Source organism: Canis aureus, chromosome 32 (genome assembly GCF_053574225.1).
Source record: "Canis aureus isolate CA01 chromosome 32, VMU_Caureus_v.1.0, whole genome shotgun sequence".
Taxonomy (NCBI): Eukaryota; Metazoa; Chordata; class Mammalia; order Carnivora; family Canidae; genus Canis; species Canis aureus.
In genome coordinates this window covers 34,234,271-34,252,726 of record NC_135642.1, presented here as the reverse complement: position 1 = coordinate 34,252,726, position 18,456 = coordinate 34,234,271, and the positions used below count along the sequence as shown (strand labels likewise).

The window sequence follows — 18,456 nt, the reverse complement described above, 5'->3', positions numbered from 1 at the left end:
CTCTAGGTTCTCACTTCACTCTTATAACAACCCTCCAGGGCAGGGATTGTCCTCTTTGTCTGGGCTTGAGACACTTCCACTTCAGCAAGGTCAAGGAACTGAGTTGTGGTCACAGGGCAGTTCCTGTCAGAGCCAAGGCCGGACCCCAAGAGAAGCTGGATGCCTGGCAGACAGAGCTGGCCCTCTGCGAGCGGCGCCTGCAGGATCCTCGGTCCCATCCTTCCAGCTGACCCGCTAGCGAGCTCCGTCTCTGGGCACCTGCAGTTGCCCCTGCTCATCAGGCCTGCGGGCTTACGCACATCTACGGAAGGCCACTGTCAGATGAAAATACGTTACCGGAGAGAGAAGCGTACTAGGCGAATGGCATCAGGCCACTCTCAGTGTTATCAAACGGTGTGTGAGAAAGAGAGAGGTGGGAGGGGCCCAGGGGCCCAGATGCCACCGTTAGAGCTCAATCCCCTTGTCTGTCAGCAGGGTGCTGAAAGCATGAGATCCCAGAACAGGGAGGCTTAGTGGGAAAAATAAGGATGGAGGTCTGGAACCAGGGAGAGCAGGCCTGCTGGGTCATTTTGGGGAAGCTCCCTCACAGGTGTCCTGGTGGGCAGCAGAGAGATGCAGCATGGTGTGATGGGAAGATGATTCGAGAGATGTGGGTTTTAGCTCAGAGTGGTGTGCTGCATGGCTGTGCGTCTCCAGGCAAGTTACTTGCCTCCCCTGTCCCCCGAAACTTCCCTTCCTCCCTGTAAAAGGAGGGGGTGCACGAAATGTTTATTATATCCTAGTCCAAGACTCTGCAGCCCCATAAAGGCCCCCTTTACCTTCTAATTGCTGAGTCACCAGAGAGAGGAGCTCCTCCTTTTCATGCTTCCCACTCCAGCTGGGGCTGAGAATCATGAGGGTTGCAGAGGACACTGCAGGGATGAGCCCCGTGAGGCCCTCCCTGGGGGTCCCCACATTCCCAGCCCACGATCAGGTGCTCAGAGGAGGCCCATCTGCTGACATCTGCCTCTCCTACTAGCACAATTAACTTGCTACTATTCCTGGCAAATGACAGCAACCTGAAGCAAAGCAATTAGGGTGAAAAAGAGGCCCAGCTGCTTGAGGCCAAAGGAAAATAAACAGAAGGCCCTGTGCGTATTCCACCGCCAAGAGGAGCGATTCTTCACAGGATGATTAGCACTTCCAACTGCAGTCTCCTCCCCTCTGCTGAAGGCAGAGAAGTGACCTGTGAGCTGCTGTTGTTCTCAGATCCCACTCTCCCCTGGAAGTATATGGACCTCACAGTTCATCACCTCCTCATCAAAGTTTCCCCTGGTCACCTGCGCAGCCCCACCCCCTGCAGGAAATGATAGCCCTCTGCTCTGAAATCTTCTATGAGTTTTCCTCCAATTGATCAATTTATTCATTCATTTTTCTGACATCTGTTGAGCACCATTCATTCATTAAATAATTAAACCCCTACTATGGTCTAGTCACTGTTCCGGGTCCCGGCGATACAGCAGTGAATGGACAAAAAGTCTCTGCCTTCATGGAACTCAAGTTTTAGTAGGAGGAAATAGATGCTAAAGAAGTAAAAATATAGCATGGTAGACGATGCTAGATGCTATGGAGAAAAATAAAGCAGGAAAAGGGAGTATGAACTGCAGAGAAGGGGAAGATAGACTTTAAGGGGAGCAGGGCCAGGAAAGTCCTCAGAATGAAAGTGACATCTGAGCAAAGGCCTGTAGGAGGTGGGCAGTCACCTGGTCCCGGCCCTGGTGGCGCCGCCTCTGGCCAGTCACACACCTGCTTGAGAAACCTCCGGAGATTACAACAGGATGAGAATCTGAAGTCACTTTTGGTATCCTGTACTAGGTATTGACTGTTGTATCAAGTATTAAGTGTAAACCTTTTAACTGACAATTAGTATAACTGTGGGTGGCTTCTGATTTTGTTTTTAATTCTGTGGATTGTGTTTAAATTCCAAAGTATGTTCCTGATTGTGAAATACTAAGTGGTATTGCACAGTTGTCACTTTATTGAATGTGTACAACAGTCCCATGAAATTGATAAAGCATACCCTTGTATAGCTTCAGGTGCTAGAATTAAAATTGATCTGTTATCACCAAAAAAAAGGGGGGGGGGGACTAAGTAAGGGAAGTATGCCTGGCATGGGTACCTGTGCAAAGGCCCTGCAGCTGGAGTGTGTTTGGCGTGTTTAAAGTACAGCAATGAGACCAGGGGGAGAGTGTTAGGAGACAACACAAGAGAGGAAATGGGGCAGGGGATCCTGAAAGGACTTGGGCTCTCACTTGAGTGAAATGAGGAACCACCCAAGGGTCTGAATGGAGAAGCAGCAAGGTCAGCCTGGCATTTCATTAGGATGGCTCTGGCTGCCACATGAGCAGACTGAAGGGAAGCAAGCAAGCAAGCAGGCCCTGGGTTGAGCGTAGGAAGTTCTGGCTTCTCCTTCTGCCTCTGTCAGGCAGGCTATAGAACCCAAACAGGATAGTTTCCATGAAGAGGAGAGCTTGGGGTGCAAGGCTACCAGGGTCAGGGTCAAGGAGAAAGTGTATGGAGAACTGGAGACAGCTCCAGAGAGTTGGGCTGCAGGGCTGCCAAGGAGACTCAGGAAGATGCTCCTTGCCGCATTAAGCTGTGTAGATCTTTCTGGAAGGATAGACTTCTCAGAGTGGGCCTCTGGGCTGGGATGGAGAGATTTTTAAACCCTGCCTTCTGGGTTTAGTAACCCCTGTGTCTCTGTATATTTGTCCCCGCTGCACCCCACCTGGTTTGGCCTCCCAAACCACACCTTCACCCAGAGGTAAAGTCTACGTGTCAGGGTATGAGAGCCTGAGAATCCCAAGCCCTTGTTCCGGGTCCTTGCTCTTCCACTTGACTGGCTATGTGACTTTGGGTGACTCATTTCAGCTTTCTGCTGGTTTCCTCATCTGCAAACAGACATGGTGACCACCCTTGTGGAGGGTGGTGGACTGTGGAAGGAACAGCACGGAGCCTGAGCCGTGAGGCCAGAGAAGGTGGGCTGGATTGTGAAAACCTCCCCCCACACTTCGTGAGAGGGAGGTAATCTCTGTGACAGTGCAAACCCCCTCAGGGCCTTAACAAGTCATTAGCACCCTCAGGGAGCAGGCCATTAGAATCTCAGCTAGATCCTCAGGCAAGGGAACCCAGGACAGTTAATTTTCCTATCATAGGGGGAGTGGAAAGGACTGGGTTTAGGGGAACAGGTAAACACTAAGAAAAGGTGGTGCAGGGGGAAGGGTGACAGGGAGGGGAGTGTTAAGGAGACTGGCAGAAACACCTGGTCCATCTCAGAATGTCAGCGAAGCAGGGAGGCAGCCACGGAAAACAAGCATGTGGCCCTGGGTTCAAGGCTGGGGCTCTGCTACTTCCTTGTCATGCCTCTTCCAATCACGTGACGTTTGGGTTTTTTAATCTTTAAGAGCAGAGGTTTTGCCAAGCTGCAAAACCACTTACAATTCTTAGCTTAAATAAGTCAACTGTGGGAAAGCTCACTGTGAACAGTGTCATTGTTATGCACAAAAGACATCTCAGAAAAGGCTGCTCCGGACCAAGGAATAATACCACCAGGAGCCAGTAGGCCCTGTCTGGGCAGGTCCACACAGCCAGCTGCAAAAGGTGACATCCACAAGCTCTGTAGGTTGAGAGAACAGATGAGCAGATGGATCTCAAGATTGCAAATCTCAGGGTTCACCATTAGGAGTGAACGAGGAAGAGAGTGCTCTGAACTGTTCAGAAAAATTATCCATAACTTGGAAATAGGTGAAAGGACTGCTTGTCGTTTCAACGTTGCTGTGGGGCAGGGTTGAACAGCCAAGAGTTATTTAATTCTCTCGGGAAAAACGAAATGCCTCTGTTTTAGAATTCACTATTGACTAGAGTCCCGACTTTGTGAAGCTACCTGCTAACTTGTCGCTGCATGTATATATAGGCTGGTGCGTGTATGTGAAGATCCAAAGGATTTTACTCCGGTACAGAAACCCAAGTTATGGTTTGTAAGGTCCTGTAAGGTTCTGTAAGCTTTACCCCTTATCTTAGCAAACTAATTTCAGTAGGTCTTTTCCAACCAAAGACATACATCTCGTCTCTCAAATATTCCTCTGAACCAGCTTTACCATTGTTTCCTTTATTGACGAATTAAATAAACCTTTGATATGTGATAAAAATTATACTTTGACAAAATCAAAAAGTGAGGGGCTCTGTTATGCCCTGGCACGGGGACACAGGCTTTGGGCAAATTGCTCAGCCTCTGGGCCTCACATACCTCATCTGTCTGCCATGAAGCGAAGGTACCTAACTCCCAGGACTGAGGGCTGGAGTGGGAAGACGGATGTGAAAGTACTATGCACATTATTCACAGGATGCAAAAGTCAGAATTTATTGCTGTGATTTAGGCTTCTCCAGTGCTAGCAGGTCCTGGGATTCTGGGGGCAGCAGTCCCCAAGGCTTGGGACATAGGTCAGGGCAAAAGGCAACGAGGGGCAGACCCGACACTATGCTCCATGCTGATGCTGCATACTATACTTCTAATGAGGCTAGGACTTCCCATGGGCCTCAGGTCTTGGAGGATGGAAACAACTGGGGACACACAGGTCATGGAGAAGTTGAAGGACTAGGGTATGCAGGTGACCAGAAATCAGACCAGGAACATACTAAAGGAGGGACGAGAGTCCTCATCCAACACCAGGTTCCGAAGTGGTCTAGCCCTTACAGCCTGGGTTCTATCAGGACCTCAAGATTTGATTCTCTAGGTGGGGAAGCACCCAGGTCAGTTGACAGCACAACAGGATCTCGGCCCCTGCTATCTGCACATTTGTGTGGTTTCACGCACAGAATGATGCCAGTCAGGGGTCCAACGAGCAACGCAGGCAGCCAAGGTCAGCAAGAGCCAACCCTGCACAGAGGTGGGTACAGAGGCAACAGAGTGGGGGGTGGCAGGGAGGAAAGGCATTCCAGGCCCCTAGAATGGCAGGAGCAGAGGCTTGGAAGAGGGAATTAACCCGCAGAACGCGGAGGAGGGACGCCACTGAGGAAGAGGAAGCAGTGAGACCTGGCCAGGAGTGGGCTCCCACGCAAGTGATCTAAAGTCATGGAAGTTAATAATCCACTGCCCACAGGGTGACGGCAAAAACGGGAGCGGGCGAGGGGTTTGCAACTGAGTTCTTTCCCGCCGCCAGCATCCTGTGAGGGGGTGTGGGGAGCCCTCTCTCTCTCACAGGTTCAGCTGTTATGGTCCCTGCAAGCCCTGCCAGCTTCGCCCGCTCCCCAAACGCGTCCGTCCACAGCTGTTCTGCCTTAAAGGCTGGGCTCACCGAGCCTCTTCCCATCTGTTCCAGCCTCCCTCCCCCCCTTCCCTCTGAACCTTCCTATAGCAGCTAATTACCCCACCTGCCTTCTTCACGCACTTGGGAGACTCTCTTCCTTCCTGGACTTAAATATTTTTCCTCTTCCCTATGTTCCCTTTGCCCTGATTTCTTCCATACTTTTATTCCACTGTGAGTTTTTCGTTCTGCGTGTTGCCCTTAGCCCTCAGCGGATCAAGACTAAGTGTGTATCAACCTTTGTTGGTCTTGGGCCAGACTCTAGGCTTCGTGGACCTCTCTAGCACCTACACCTACATTAGGCCTTGCACTGTACCTGGCACACAGTAGTGCCTAATTCTTGCCAACTGACTGGCAGTTTGATTAACATCGCTTATCTCACTCCTAGCCATGCTCAATTATTGGCCCACTCACACACAAGCCTGGGTTAGTGAAATCCCACTCCCGTGGCCCATTCCGCCGGCATTGTGACCCACCACCTCTCCGCAGAGCCCACGTAATTCGAGGGTGCAGACCCCGGTGTCCTCGTTACTCTCTGAATTTCTCCACACACGTTCCTATCACGTGTCCCACCACCTTCCTAGCACAAGGCCCAAGACCTGCAGGTCTCAACCAGGGGGACAGAAGTTCCGAGCAGCTCCGAAGGGCCAGCCTTATGGACTCAGCCGTGGCTCAGGGAAGACTCCGGGTTATCCCCTCCTAAAGGGCAGCCGGGGTCACAGTTCTGGTGTCGTGGAGGCCACAGGCCCCGCGGCGCCAGGAGGCAGCCTAAGGAGGCAGGTCTGCAGGGAGCCCGGCCGCGGGAAGCCGGCCTTCTCCCTGAGCAGCCTCCAGGTGCCCCCCTCAATGGCGTAGAGCAGAGTAAACATGCGGTTGACCGTGTAGACGGTGTCGCCGCGCACCACTGCCGTGAAGAGCGCCCCCTTGCTGTTCACGAACTGGCCGGGCAGCGCCGTCCACTGGCCGGTGGCCAGGTTGAGGCAGTCGATGGCGCAGTGCAGGAAGTCGTCGGAAGGTCCGTTGCGCACCACGTAGAGGCTGTCGCGGTGGGCCACCATGCAGTGGCCGTAGCTCTGCGGGCGCCGCAGCTCGGCCACCGGCAGCCAGGCGTCGGCCCGCTCGGCGTACTCCAGCACGGCCGTGGTGTCTGCCGGCCGCCACAGGCACACGAAGAGGCGGCCGCGCGCCTGGGCGCACGGGACGCCGGCCGCCGGCTGCGGCAGGTCCGCCGCGAAGCTCCAGCGGCCGGCGGCCGGGTCGTAGCGCTCCACGGAGCTCACGGGCGTCCTCTGGAACTCGCCGCCGATGGCGTAGAGGCGGCCGTCGAAGCCGGCCAGCGCCGTGTCGTAGCGCGGCTGGTGCGGGCTGGGGAACCGGCGCCACGCGCCGCCGTCGGGGTCGTAGCAGAAGCCCAGCTCCACCACCTCCTTGCTGGCGCCGCGCACGCCGCCCACGATGTACAGCTTGTTGCCCAGCGTGGCCACGCCCGCCAGCAGCGTGCTCGCCTCCAGGGGCAGCGCGGCCAGCGTGCGCCACGCGTCCTCCTCCTCGTCCAGGTAGCACAGCGTGCGCGACGCGTCCTCCAGGAAGCCGGGCGCCGGCGTGTGCGTGCTCACCGCCACGTAGCTGCTGGGCCGCAGCGCCGCCACGTAGGCGCGGGCCTCGGGCAGCGCCAGCTCGGCCGCCAGCTCGCGCGCGCCGTCGCGGATGAAGAGCGCGGCGCTGCGGAATACGTCGTGCAGGCCGAAGGCGGCGGCCGCGTCGCACAGCAGCGCGCAGTTGTCCGACGTGAGGCTGTGCTCCAGGAAGCGCGCCAGCGCCGGCGCCTGCAGGAAGGCGGCGCACTCCACGGCCTGCAGCAGCTCGTCGGCGGCCGCCAGCGCGGGCCGCTCGCCGCGCAGCACCTGCAGCGTGGTGCGGAAGCCGCCGGCGCTCAGCGCGCCCAGGCGCAGCTCGGCGGCGCGCGTCTCCCGCATGCCCGAGCGGAAGAGGCCGCGGAAGAAGCCGCAGTGCTCCACCAGCAGCGCCCGGTCGGCCTGGAACAGCTGGCCGCCCACCCACACCTGCACCGGCGGGGCCTCGGGGGCCCGGGGCATGGCGAGCCGGAGGTGGGGGGGCGCCGGCAGGCCTGGATTCCGCGGCCACCGCCTCTGGGGCTCCCCCGGGGCGGAAGAAACTTCCCGACGGCTATAAATATCTCCCTGTCTAAAGATAGTGCGGCTCATGTGATGCGGTGGCCGGCAGGCTGCATGGCCCTGAGCCCGTGGGCATCGGGAGACCTGCAGGGGCACTCGCTTCCTTGTGGGCAAGAGTGACAGCAGCGACCCTGCCGCGTGCGGGCACTGTGAGGGCTGCCTACAAAGACACCCCCCCCCCACCCCGTTTAACCTGCACTAAAGCAGCTGTGTGCTCTTGTCCGAGTACTCTAACTCTGACCTGGTAACCTGGGCTCTCAGAATGTGACCGGCGATAGGCACCTATCTCATGGTACTGGGCCGATGGCCATAAAGTGTTTGAAATGAGGCTCCCGAGAATTTACCTGACTTGTCCAAGGTCATTCAGCTGGGAAGAAGCAAGGACAATATTCATACGTAGTCCACCTCGTTGGTTGGGGGCTGAGGGGGTGGTTCTTAGGCACTGGAGGGAGAGGCAGAGGTAGAGCAAGATGGAATGGACCAGGCTGGGGACTGGAACAGGTTCTAAAGATTTAATTTACTTCGGAGAGAGAGAGCACGGGCTAGCGAGTGAGCGCAGGGGGGAGTGGCAGCTCAAGCAGACTGGTGCTGAGGCCGGAGCTCAATGGGGGACAATCTCATAACCCTGAGATCATGACCTGCAGGAGCTGAAATCAAGAGTCTGCACCTAACCAACCGAACCAGCCTGGGGGCCCCGTGGAGCAGGTTCTAATTTACCTGAACCTCTGCCCCTGACGCTGAGCTAATTCAATCTCCCTTTCAGCCTTGGTTTCCTTCTCTCTAAAAATGGGAGCGTAGAAGGTGAGCATCCAATAAACCTCTGAATGTGGAAGTACTCCTTCAGTTGGTTTTTGGAATGGAAAGCTGATGTCTACTCTTCACCCGTCCACCCATTGCTGTGTAGCTCTGGGCTTTGGGGAAAAGTAAGGGCTGCTGAGGGGATCTTATATCTATAGATGGGAAGGGGAAGGGCCTCCTGAAATAATAATAGTTAACGTGCACTATGTGTCAGGCACTTTTGTAGACACTTTGACTCCTGTAATCCTTGCAATAACCCTATGAGTAGACACTGTCATTTTCCTTCATTTAATAGTTACCCATGTATTGCTTTAAAAAATAGTACGAGTTTCTATACGGAAGGCACCAAGAGTTTGGTCATATGCCCAAGGTCACATGGCCAGAGAGTGGCAGAGCTAGGACTGGCTTGCAGCCAGTCTGACTATAGAGCATGTGCCCCTAACCACTGTGCCCTGCTGCCTGCCTGTGCTACAAATCCTGGGTATTCACCTCTTGCCAGGAGTTCACAGTTGACAGGAACTTTAGGCTCATAGGGTTTGACTTGACAGTGAAGGACCAAAAGGGGAATTGCCCAGTGTCATGTAGCTTGGGGCAGACAACCCGAGGCCTCCTGCTGCCCTTCCCTGGGCATTTTCCCCACTGCAAAGAACTTTCCTGGGTGACCAGCTAAGACTTTGGGGTTGAAAATATCAGGTGGAGGAGAGCTTAGTGATTATTTTCTCCGGGGACCTTATGCTACAGGTGGGGAAACTGAGGCCCAGACCTGGATAGGATGGTATCTGCCATTCAGGACGTGTTCAACTACTTGGCTTTCTCCAAGAGGATGGAGTGGCTTATGATGACACAGCCACAGTTGGGAGGGGGCAGGGGAACTTCTATCACTCCTAGGACACACACATATGCACAGATTCTCATGTATGAATCTGCAGACCCAACACAAATGTGCCTCTTCTGCCAGGAACTCCCACCCAGTTCACTCCATCAAAGCAGGTCTGGGATATGGGGACCACTTGTGTGAGCCTGGGAAGCCAAAGGCCTGGAGGAGGCAGCCAGAAATATCCGGGACACTCTGCCCCAGGGACTAGACAGGAAGAGTAGGAGGGGATAGGGAGAGTGGGCAGGAGTCCTCACAAATACTCTCCCAGGCCCTCTGCCAGCCTCTCCTTTCCTGAGGCCAGATACTGGTTGAAAGCATGACTGTCCCCCTCTTGGAGGAAAGTGGACCCTGTGGTGCCCAGTCCTGATTCTGTCCTTGCTGCTGGCCCCAGGGGTAGAAGAGAAGGTGTCTGACTGTTCCCATTTCATAGATGATGAAAGGGAGGCCCACAGATGGCATGGGCTTTTCCTTGGTATGCATAAAGATGTGGAACTAGATGGAACCCCGTCTGCTGCCCAGGCCTCAGCCCAGTACTAGCCTTTCTCTTAGGGTAGGGAAAAAGCTGCCTCCTGCCAGGGCCCAGCTAAGGAACAGGGTTGGGGAAGGGCGAAGGGCTGACCCTCAAGGGGACACAGTTGCCTCTCAGATGGTCTGTCTCAGGCACCTGGTGACGGGCAGACACAACAGATTGAACCTCTGCTGGGCCCTCTCCTGAGAGGAGTGGAAGGAGAGCAATTCTTCTGGCCAAAGCTGGCTCCCAGTGTCAGTTTTTCACAAGCCTAGCCCTGGCTTCAGTGGGTTGGGATGCTGTGCACACACTCAGCTCCAACCCTCAGTAGCTAGGCATTGGGGCAGGGGTCACCCAAGGTTGAGGTTCATGGTTCTAAGGTTGTGCTGAGGACAGGCCCTTTGGCCTTGCTCCCAATGCCCCAGTGGGGTGTCGTCTGCAGCTGGTGAGAGTTTCCTCTACCCAGACAGTGAGTGTTCCCTCTGGGACTTGGAGAGGATGAGGGACTATCCTGGCTGTGGCAGCCCACGGAGTTCCCAGGCTCTGTCCGACCTCACACCAACCTCCCTCCACTTTGCACCCCCATACTGTGTGAGGTTCAGGGTGGGGGCAAGGAAAGGGGAGCTGTGTCTGTGTCAGAATCTGAGCCTTTCTAGAGCTCACACCGAGCTTTGTTCATCTTTCCATCCACAGTGATTGGCGTACAGTAAGGGGTCTGTTAAGTAGACTCCTGGGCCCTAACCTAAGTGAGAGTCCCTAATGTGATGGAAGAGACACAACCCTTGTGTCCCAAAAGAGCCCGCAGTCTAATAAAGGACACATAGCCCTGAGATGCCCCCAAGCCTGATGGCAGACCCCTGGCCTTGCCACCCATGGCATTACACAGGGTAGTGAGGAGCTTGCCTGGGCCTGAGGAAGAGCACTGGACTAGGAGTCAAGATTCCCACTGGGATCTAATGCTGGTACTACCACTAACTCGCAAAAGCTACCCAACCTCTCCAGGCCTTAGTTCTTCATCTGTAAAGTGGAACTTTCATCTGACTTCTAAGGTTCTGTTTAGCTTTGACACCTGAATTTATCATTGAGCAGCCACAGAAATATTTGTCATATTGTGCCTCCAGGGAATGCAGACATAATCACAAAGGGGTCCCAATAGCTTAGCTTTGTGTGGAGTGGGTCCTGGGGTGTTGGTGGCAAGAGTAGGACCTGGCATCTGGAAATCTTCAGAGGACTTACCTGTTTAGACCTATACATGCACCACTTATGTCACTTCAGAGACATCTATTGAACACCTGCAAGTTCACTGCTGGACGGACCAGGTGCCACATCCTCTTCATTTTGAGGGCCCCATATAAGAGCCTTGAAGATTGGAGATAGGGAATAAGGATTGTGCTACTTGTCCTTACAGAAAAACCTCTCCCTTGCCCCTGAGTGTCCAAACTTCTGGCTGCTAAACAATTGTGGCTTCTTTGTAGACAGGTGAGAAATGTGTGCTATTCTTGCCCAGGGGGAGTGGGCAAACAAAGAAACGATCTTTTGTTCCAACCTCTGGGTGGGACACTTTCATGTCATCTCATCTAACCCTTAATACTATCCCTGTTTTAATACTATCCCTGCTTATTCTGTGGTTTGAGAGAAAGTGGCTGATTCCAAAGGCCTGGTCCACAGTGGGTGCTTCTGGGTGGACAAGCAGCCCAGACAAGGAGACTGAGGATGGAGAGAGGGACTGGGTACAGTTGTGAGGTTGGCACTATTTTCCTCCCAGGCTTCCCAGGCCTCATAGGACAGGTAGGCTTTGGGCAATTAGCAATCAAGGCTGAGGACCTGAGTAACCAGCTGGCAACTAGTTCAAATAATCTCTAACCTAGATGAGAGTTAAGGGTCATCCCATCTCATCCTGCAGGTCATGAAGGAGTCTCCTTACAACACCTCCTTGAAGTGGTCACCCCCTTGATTGCCTTGAGGGTTGGGAGGCTCACTTCCTCTAAAGATAGTCCCTTCTAACTAGGGACAGCTCAGATGGTTCACATGAAGGTAGAACCCGCCTCCTTGCAATGCCTACCTACTGGTCAGTCTTAAAGTTTTAAGGCTCACACAAGCAGGGCCATAACAGAGCCCAAGTTTACACCTAGTTGGGCCTACAGGGGTCCACAGCTTACCCGTCTCTCCAGCAGTTCTCTGATGAAATTGGTTCTCTCCCCATAAGCCCCATTCAGAACCAGCCTGTCCTCACAAGACTGGGGCCAGTCCAGGGAGGTGGCTAAAAACTTGGCTCCCAATTTTCTCCACCTACAACTCAAAGGAAAACCCTTGGGCATTAGTCCTAATAACACAGCTGGTTTACCATTATCTCCTACAAATACAATTAGGCTGAGTCAGTATTCATGTCCTACCCTGGAAAATAATTTTCCTTTCTGGTTGAGAAGTTATTACCATCAGGCTCTGACCCCAGACTCTGCCTACTGATCTGGATTTCCATGGTTTCTTTTTCATGTGGGTGGGTAGATTAACAGGGGCAAGGAAGGGAGTTATGGAGGTTGGAGGGAGAAGGGCTGCAGTGAGGGGTCTCTGAGACTCCCATGCCCTTCTCCACTCTAGCCTGGAGTATTCCAAAAGAGAGGCTCCACGGGTTCTAGAAAGTACTAAACCTTATGCTGTCACTCTCTGTTAGACCTGAATCACATCATGGGATTTGGGATTTATTTTCTCCTTCCTCTAGTTCTATAGATGGGGGCACCAATGCTCAAAGAAGTCAGGTGACTTGCCCAAGGTCACTTTGTGAAAGAGCTGGCACTAGATCCTAAGCGTCTGGATTTCCCATGTGGGCCCTTTGCTCTGTATCCATCATGACCAGATTTACCCTGGGTCCCAAAAGAAATGACAGGTGACCCCTACCAGGTTCATCCACCAATCCTAGAATCATCGTAGGCAAGAGAGTGCCAGGTTTTAGAATAAAGAAAACGCTCCATTTATACACTAGACCACAAACACCTGCAAGTCATTAGCTCCCATTAGGGAGAAAACAGTGATCCGGGGTGGGTGGTTTCTTAAAGCCGAACCCATACTGACCATGAAATGCTGGTAAGGAGGTCTCCCCCTCCCCTGCGCAGGGCTCCGCTTGGGCACTGCAGTGCTGCCTGCGAGTTCCCATAGTGAAGGGCCCAGTTGTGTGCCAAGCTGAGCTGGCTGCGGCTGTGACCTAGAGAAAGGCCCGGGGTTGAACCCAGCAGGCTTCCCGGAGGAGGAGGCGGGGGCTGCGGGTAGCACAAAGGAAGGAGCGGATTCTCGAGCAGGTGGGAAGAGACCTCCTTCCGCTCCAGCCTCTACCCCGGGGCTGCTTCTCTCCCGCCCCCCACCCCCGTCCTTCCCTGCGGGGTCCGGGCGCCCGGGGCGGGGCCAGCGCGGAGCTGCCTCCCCGCGTGGGGAGCGGCCGAGGCGTCCCGCGGGGGCTCCCGCAGCCCTTACAAGGAGCGCGGCTGCTCGGGCGGCCCCGCCCCCCCCCCCCCCCCGGCTCCTCCTCCCGCCGGGCTCCGCCGCCCGGGACGCAGCCCGCCTGGCGCTCGACGCCGGCCCGGGCGGGACTCCGACGGCCCTCGCCGGCCCTGCGCTCCGGGCCCCGACGGGCGGGCGCGCTGCGCGGGGCCCTCCGACCGGGGACCGTGTCCCCCAGCAGCGTCGCCATGTCCTCGGTGTTCGGGAAAGCGCGCGCGGGCAGCGGGCCGCAGAGCGCGCCGCTCGAGGTCAACCTGGCCATCCTGGGGCGCCGCGGGGCCGGCAAGTCCGGTGAGTCGCGGGGCCCGGAGACGCGCGGGGTGCGCCCCGGACCGCTGGAGGCAGGCCCCGCGTGACTGCGGGCTTCCTGCGCCCGGGGGCCGCGTCGACGCCCGGAGGCTCCTTGCCTCAGTTTCTCTCTGGCTTGGCTCTCTCTGCTTTGCCCTCACCTCCCCGGCCTCTCGTCCACCTTGGGTTCCTGGCCCGTCTTTCCCGGTGTCTGTGACACTAGCTACCGCCCCCCTCTGCCTCTGTGTCTCCCCGTCCTCTGCTGGTCTCTCCCCTCCCCCTGTGTCTCTGTGTCTCCCCGTCCCCTGCTGGTCTCTCCCCTCCGCCTGTGTCTCTGTGTCTCCCCTTCCCCTGCTGGTCTCTCCCTCCCCTCCCCCTGTGTCTCTGTGTCTCCCCGTCCTCTGCTGGTCTCTCCCTCCCCTCCCCCTGTGTCTCTGTGTCTCCCCGTCCCCTGCTGGTCTCTCCCTCCCCTCCCCCCGTGTCTCTGTGTCTCCCCGTCCCCTGCTGGTCTCTCCCCTCCGCCTGTGTCTCTGTGTCTCCCCTTCCCCTGCTGGTCTCTCCCTCCCCTCCCCCTGTGTCTCTGTGTCTCCCCTTCCCCTGCTGGTCTCTCCCTCCCCTCCCCCTGTGTCTCTGTGTCTCCCCGTCCTCTGCTGGTCTCTCCCTCCCCTCCCCCTGTGTCTCTGTGTCTCCCCGTCCTCTGCTGGTCTCTCCCCTCCCCCTGTGTCTCCCCGTCCTCTGCTGGTCTCTCCCTCCCCTCCCCCTGTGTCTCTGTGTCTCCCCGTCCTCTGCTGGTCTCTCCCCTCCCCCTGTGTCTCCCCGTCCTCTGCTGGTCTCTCCCTCCCCTCCCCCTGTGTCTCTGTGTCTCCCCGTCCTCTGCTGGTCTCTCCCTCCCCTCCCCCTGTGTCTCTGTGTCTCCCCATCCTCTGCTGGTCTCTCCCTCCCCTCCCCCTGTGTCTCTGTGTCTCCCCATCCTCTGCTGGTCTCTCCCCTCCCCCTGTGTCTCTGTGTCTCCCCGTCCTCTGCTGGTCTCTCCCCTCCCCCTGTGTCTCTGTGTCTCCCCGTCCTCTGCTGGTCTCTCCCCTCCCCCTGTGTCTCTCTGTGTCTCCCAGTCCCCTACTGGTCTCTCCCCTCCCCCTGTGTCTCCCGCTCCCCTGCTGGTCTCTCCCCACCCCTTATGTGTCTCTGTGTCTCCCAGTCCCCTACTGGTCTCTCCCCACCCCTCATGTCTCTCTGTGTCTCCCCGTCCTCTGCTGGTCTCTCCCCTCCCCCTGTGTCTCCCCGTCCTCTGCTGGTCTCTCCCCTCCCCCTGTGTCTCCCCGTCCTCTGCTGGTCTCTCCCCTCCCCCTGTGTCTCTGTGTCTCCCCGTCCTCCGCTGGTCTCTCCCCTCCCCCTGTGTTTCTCTGTGTCTCCCAGTCCCCTACTGGTCTCTCCCTTGCTGTTGACCGCCTTGCATCTCCTCTCCTTGGGGCCCCAGTCAGCACTGGTGGCTGGCACCAAAGGGACCTGTTAGGCGCTGATCGGAAGCCCAGGCCCCTATGAGCTTGTAGGCTGGGGATGAAGGCATGTGGTAGAGGTCACTGGCTATTGGGATTCTCCAGGAAGGGCTCACCCCAATTCCCTGGAATGGAACAAAGTGTACATTCCTATCATATGTATTTGTTTCAAGTCAGACCCCTCTCTTGACTTTCTCAAAGCACATTGGACTGTGATCCCAGGTGCCTGGGACTTATTCTTGATGAATCAACATCTTGGGTTGCCACTGACATCATTTCTGCCAACAACAAACTGCCTTAACCATTCCTAGCAGCTCTCATCCAGGTGGAGCCCAGGTAGGTTAGGGGAGAATGTGTCACCATAGACAGAGACCCAGAAAAAGGGTCTATACTCCCCCTCCCACCGCCACTCACAGTCCCAGGCAGTTGAAGGTAGGAGGGCAGAGGGGGCTCCTCACCGGCTCTTTTACAGTCACAGCCATTAGTGGACTGGCCAACATGGGCTGTTAGCAGTATTCTTTGAGACTTGATGGGATCCTCCTCTCCACTTGTGAGACCAGCCCCCTGACTCAGAGAGGGGACTCTGAATCATGTTTTCCTACAGAAAAGATTTTGTTACAGAAAAGATTTGCCCTCTTCCCTTTGAAAGTCAAATTGTGTCTGTAGCTCTGTCACTGGTACAGTTTAGCCAGTGACTACATGAATGAAGGAATTTAAATTTTAAAGTATGTATTCCCTGGGTATTAGTTTGCAGAATGACACTGTTAGGAATCCTGGGGAAGAATTTTAAGGGTTTTCTTTAAAATATCACATTACTTTTAAAGAGTCCAGCATGACAGTTGGTTGGCCCTAGGCTTTATGTGGCTAAATTCTGAACAGAATCAGAATCCTATTAATGAATTCCACCGGGGAGAACTTCATTTTAGGTTTTACATTCTTTGGGACACTCATGATGAGTGTGGAGGCCCAAGCCTGGAGCCAAGACTTGAGATGAAGGGGATGAAGGACTGGAGTGTGTTTACTTGGGATGTGAGTATTCATGCTCCTCCCGGGGATCACAGACTAGTCAACTCAGCTCTTACTCTTTGGCTTATATCCAAAACCAGAATAGATGTGCCCCACATTTCAGAATTTTCACAACTTGACCAGGGGGATGTCTCCCTTCCAGTTTGAGCTTCACCAGACTGTCCCTAAGGTAACTGGTTGTGTAGGTCCTGGACCCCTTAGTTCGAGTCTTTATAAACACCCTGCCTAGGCTTGCCTCTCACAGCTTTTCTTGCCATAAAAAAAAAAAAAAAGCCAGGATGCAACTGGAGGAAATATGGTTCCCCATATTTCTGGTTTCTGCTGAGCTTCTCAAACCAACTTCTCAGCTCTCAGACTCATCCCCCCAGAGAGCTGAGCTTAGTGTCAGCCAGGAGTCACAGAGGCTAGATGGGGCCTCCCTAAAATGAGAGAGGCAACCTCCAGGGGCCAGCAGCCAGACACAGCAGCGGAAGACTCAGCCACTTCTTTCTGCTTCCTGCAGCTCTCACCGTGAAGTTTCTGACCAGGAGGTTTATCAGCGAATATGACCCCAACTTGGGTAAGGAACCACTCCTCCTCATTCCTCCTACTGTGTCCCCCTTGAGTCCTCCAGAGCACATGCCTACACTGTGGTGGGCTCACCAGGCCTGGCCAGGATCCATTATCTGAGGGCAGAGGGGAGGAGCCACTAGGATGAGTCAGCCCATGGGACAAAATGGTTTAAGTGCCAGAAATATATCCTTCCACAGCCTACCCCTGACAACTTGGGGGTTGGGTTAATTAAGAGAACCGAGACAGGCTGATTTGCCCTAGAATATGAGGTATGGTGAGACTTAAAAAAAAAAAAAAAATCAAACACAGCAGAATGTCTACAACCATTAAATGTTATTCTTCAAAATGATCACTCAATGTACTTTTCCAGAAAAGCTGGACAAAACATTTGAGAAGTTCTCTAGTGGTACTGGCTTCTGGCCCATTCTGAACCACATGAGAAAACTCATCTTGTTTTATAGCCATATCATGACATATTGGAAGAAAGGATGCTCTGTTATTAGAGCTCGGTTTGAACCCGAGCTCTGCCACTTTCTGGCTGTGCAACCTTCAAACAATAACCTAACTTCTCTGAGCTTCCATTTCCTCATCTGTTACATGGACATAAAGATACCTATCTCAGAAAATTACTGAGAGGATTAAAGAAATAACACACGTAAAAGATTTATCCTAGTATCTGATCCACAGTAGACACTCAATGCATATTCACTTTTCCTTCCTCTTTCTTTTTTTTTTTTAAGATTTTATTTATTTATTTATTAGAGAGAGAGAAACAGAGAATGGGAAGGGGGAAGAGCAGAGGGAGAAACAGATACCCCGCTGAGCGCAGAGCCTGACTTGGGTCTCGATCCCAGGACTCCAAAATCATGACCAGAGCCAAAAATCAAGAGTCAGAGGCCCAACCAACTGAGCCATCCAGGCGCCCCTCCTTCTTCTTTCCTTAAAGTTTATATCTGTAACATTTGTTTATTGTAAACTGTTTACTGAGAAAAATAGTGTTGTCTGGATACACTTAGCCTTATGAAAATGAGCGGTGCAGTCTTGGACTATTTTTCTCATTCATTAAGACTTAAAGCATTTGTGGGACCCTGAGGGCCCTCCCAGAAACCCAGGGCTATGGGGCACGGACTGGAAACCTCTGCCACAGTTCTCAGATGGAACGTACTGTGACACCTGGAAGAAAGAGCCCCTGAGCCCATTGGTGCCCTAAGTTCAGGTTGGAATATTGAATCCCAGTGTCGGAACAGGAAGGGACCTCAGGGCTATTTAGTCTATTGATTTCTAGAATTTTTTTCCTAAGTACCAGAAGCCCTTCTTTCCAGGTGATCTTAAATAGAATCCCAGGGTGTCAAACAGAGAAAGAGGTGGAGGTCCCCTGGTTAAGTCAAGAGTACAGGGCAGCCAGCTCACTGCCAGTCCCTAAGGGGTTTGTTTCTCAAAGCCTGGTTGGACCACCTGCACTCAGACCCAACCCCTTGGTGCCTCAGAAGAAGGAAGAGGCCCAAGGAGCTGAGGCTTCCAGGCCAGAGTCACACAGCAGGTCTGGGGGACCCCATTTGACTAGCAGAGTCCATTGCCCATAGGAGTGGGACACAGGATGTAATTGTGCTGGCCAGGCTCCCGTTGAGAGGGGCGAGGCCAGAACATGAAATCAGGTGGAGTGGGGCAGTGAAGACAGGGAGGAAGTAGGAAGTCAAAGCATACAAGCAGGGCTATCTGGAAAGGGAAAATGATTATTTCCAAGGATGGTCCCTCAAAAGCCAGATGCTGCCTAGCCTGGATGGGGAATACTGATACTAAAAAATATTAGCTGTTTATCTGAAATTCAAATTTAACTGGTCATCCTGTATTTGCTCTGGCAGCCTACTTCCAAGTGTCCTCCTCC

At 54.3% G+C, this 18,456-nt stretch overlaps 2 protein-coding genes across 2 annotated transcripts in view; one reads left to right on the top strand and one right to left on the bottom strand.

Annotated features, from left to right (window-relative positions):
* Window positions 1–4,371: 4,371 nt before the first annotated feature.
* On the bottom strand, window positions 4,372–7,679 carry KBTBD13 (kelch repeat and BTB domain containing 13). Its single transcript, XM_077881494.1, has one exon. It carries the CDS (start codon window positions 7,565–7,567, stop codon window positions 6,059–6,061), a length of 1,509 nt encoding a protein of 502 aa, XP_077737620.1. The 5' UTR covers window positions 7,568–7,679; the 3' UTR covers window positions 4,372–6,058.
* A 5,625-nt stretch (window positions 7,680–13,304) lies between these two features.
* RASL12 (RAS like family 12) overlaps window positions 13,305–18,456 on the top strand; it is a 14,443-nt gene continuing 9,291 nt past the window's right edge. Inside the window, exons 1-2 of the mRNA XM_077881489.1 lie at window positions 13,305–13,503; window positions 16,522–16,578. Coding sequence (XP_077737615.1) covers window positions 13,401–13,503; window positions 16,522–16,578 — 160 coding nt within the window. The 5' untranslated portion in view covers window positions 13,305–13,400. The remainder of the gene's footprint in view (window positions 13,504–16,521; window positions 16,579–18,456) is intronic.

Excerpts from the sequence above, each read along its gene's own strand:
- KBTBD13 (XM_077881494.1), bottom strand. The coding sequence starts at position 7,567 with ATGAGCCGCACTATCTTTAGACAGGGAGATATTTATAGCCGTCGGGAA.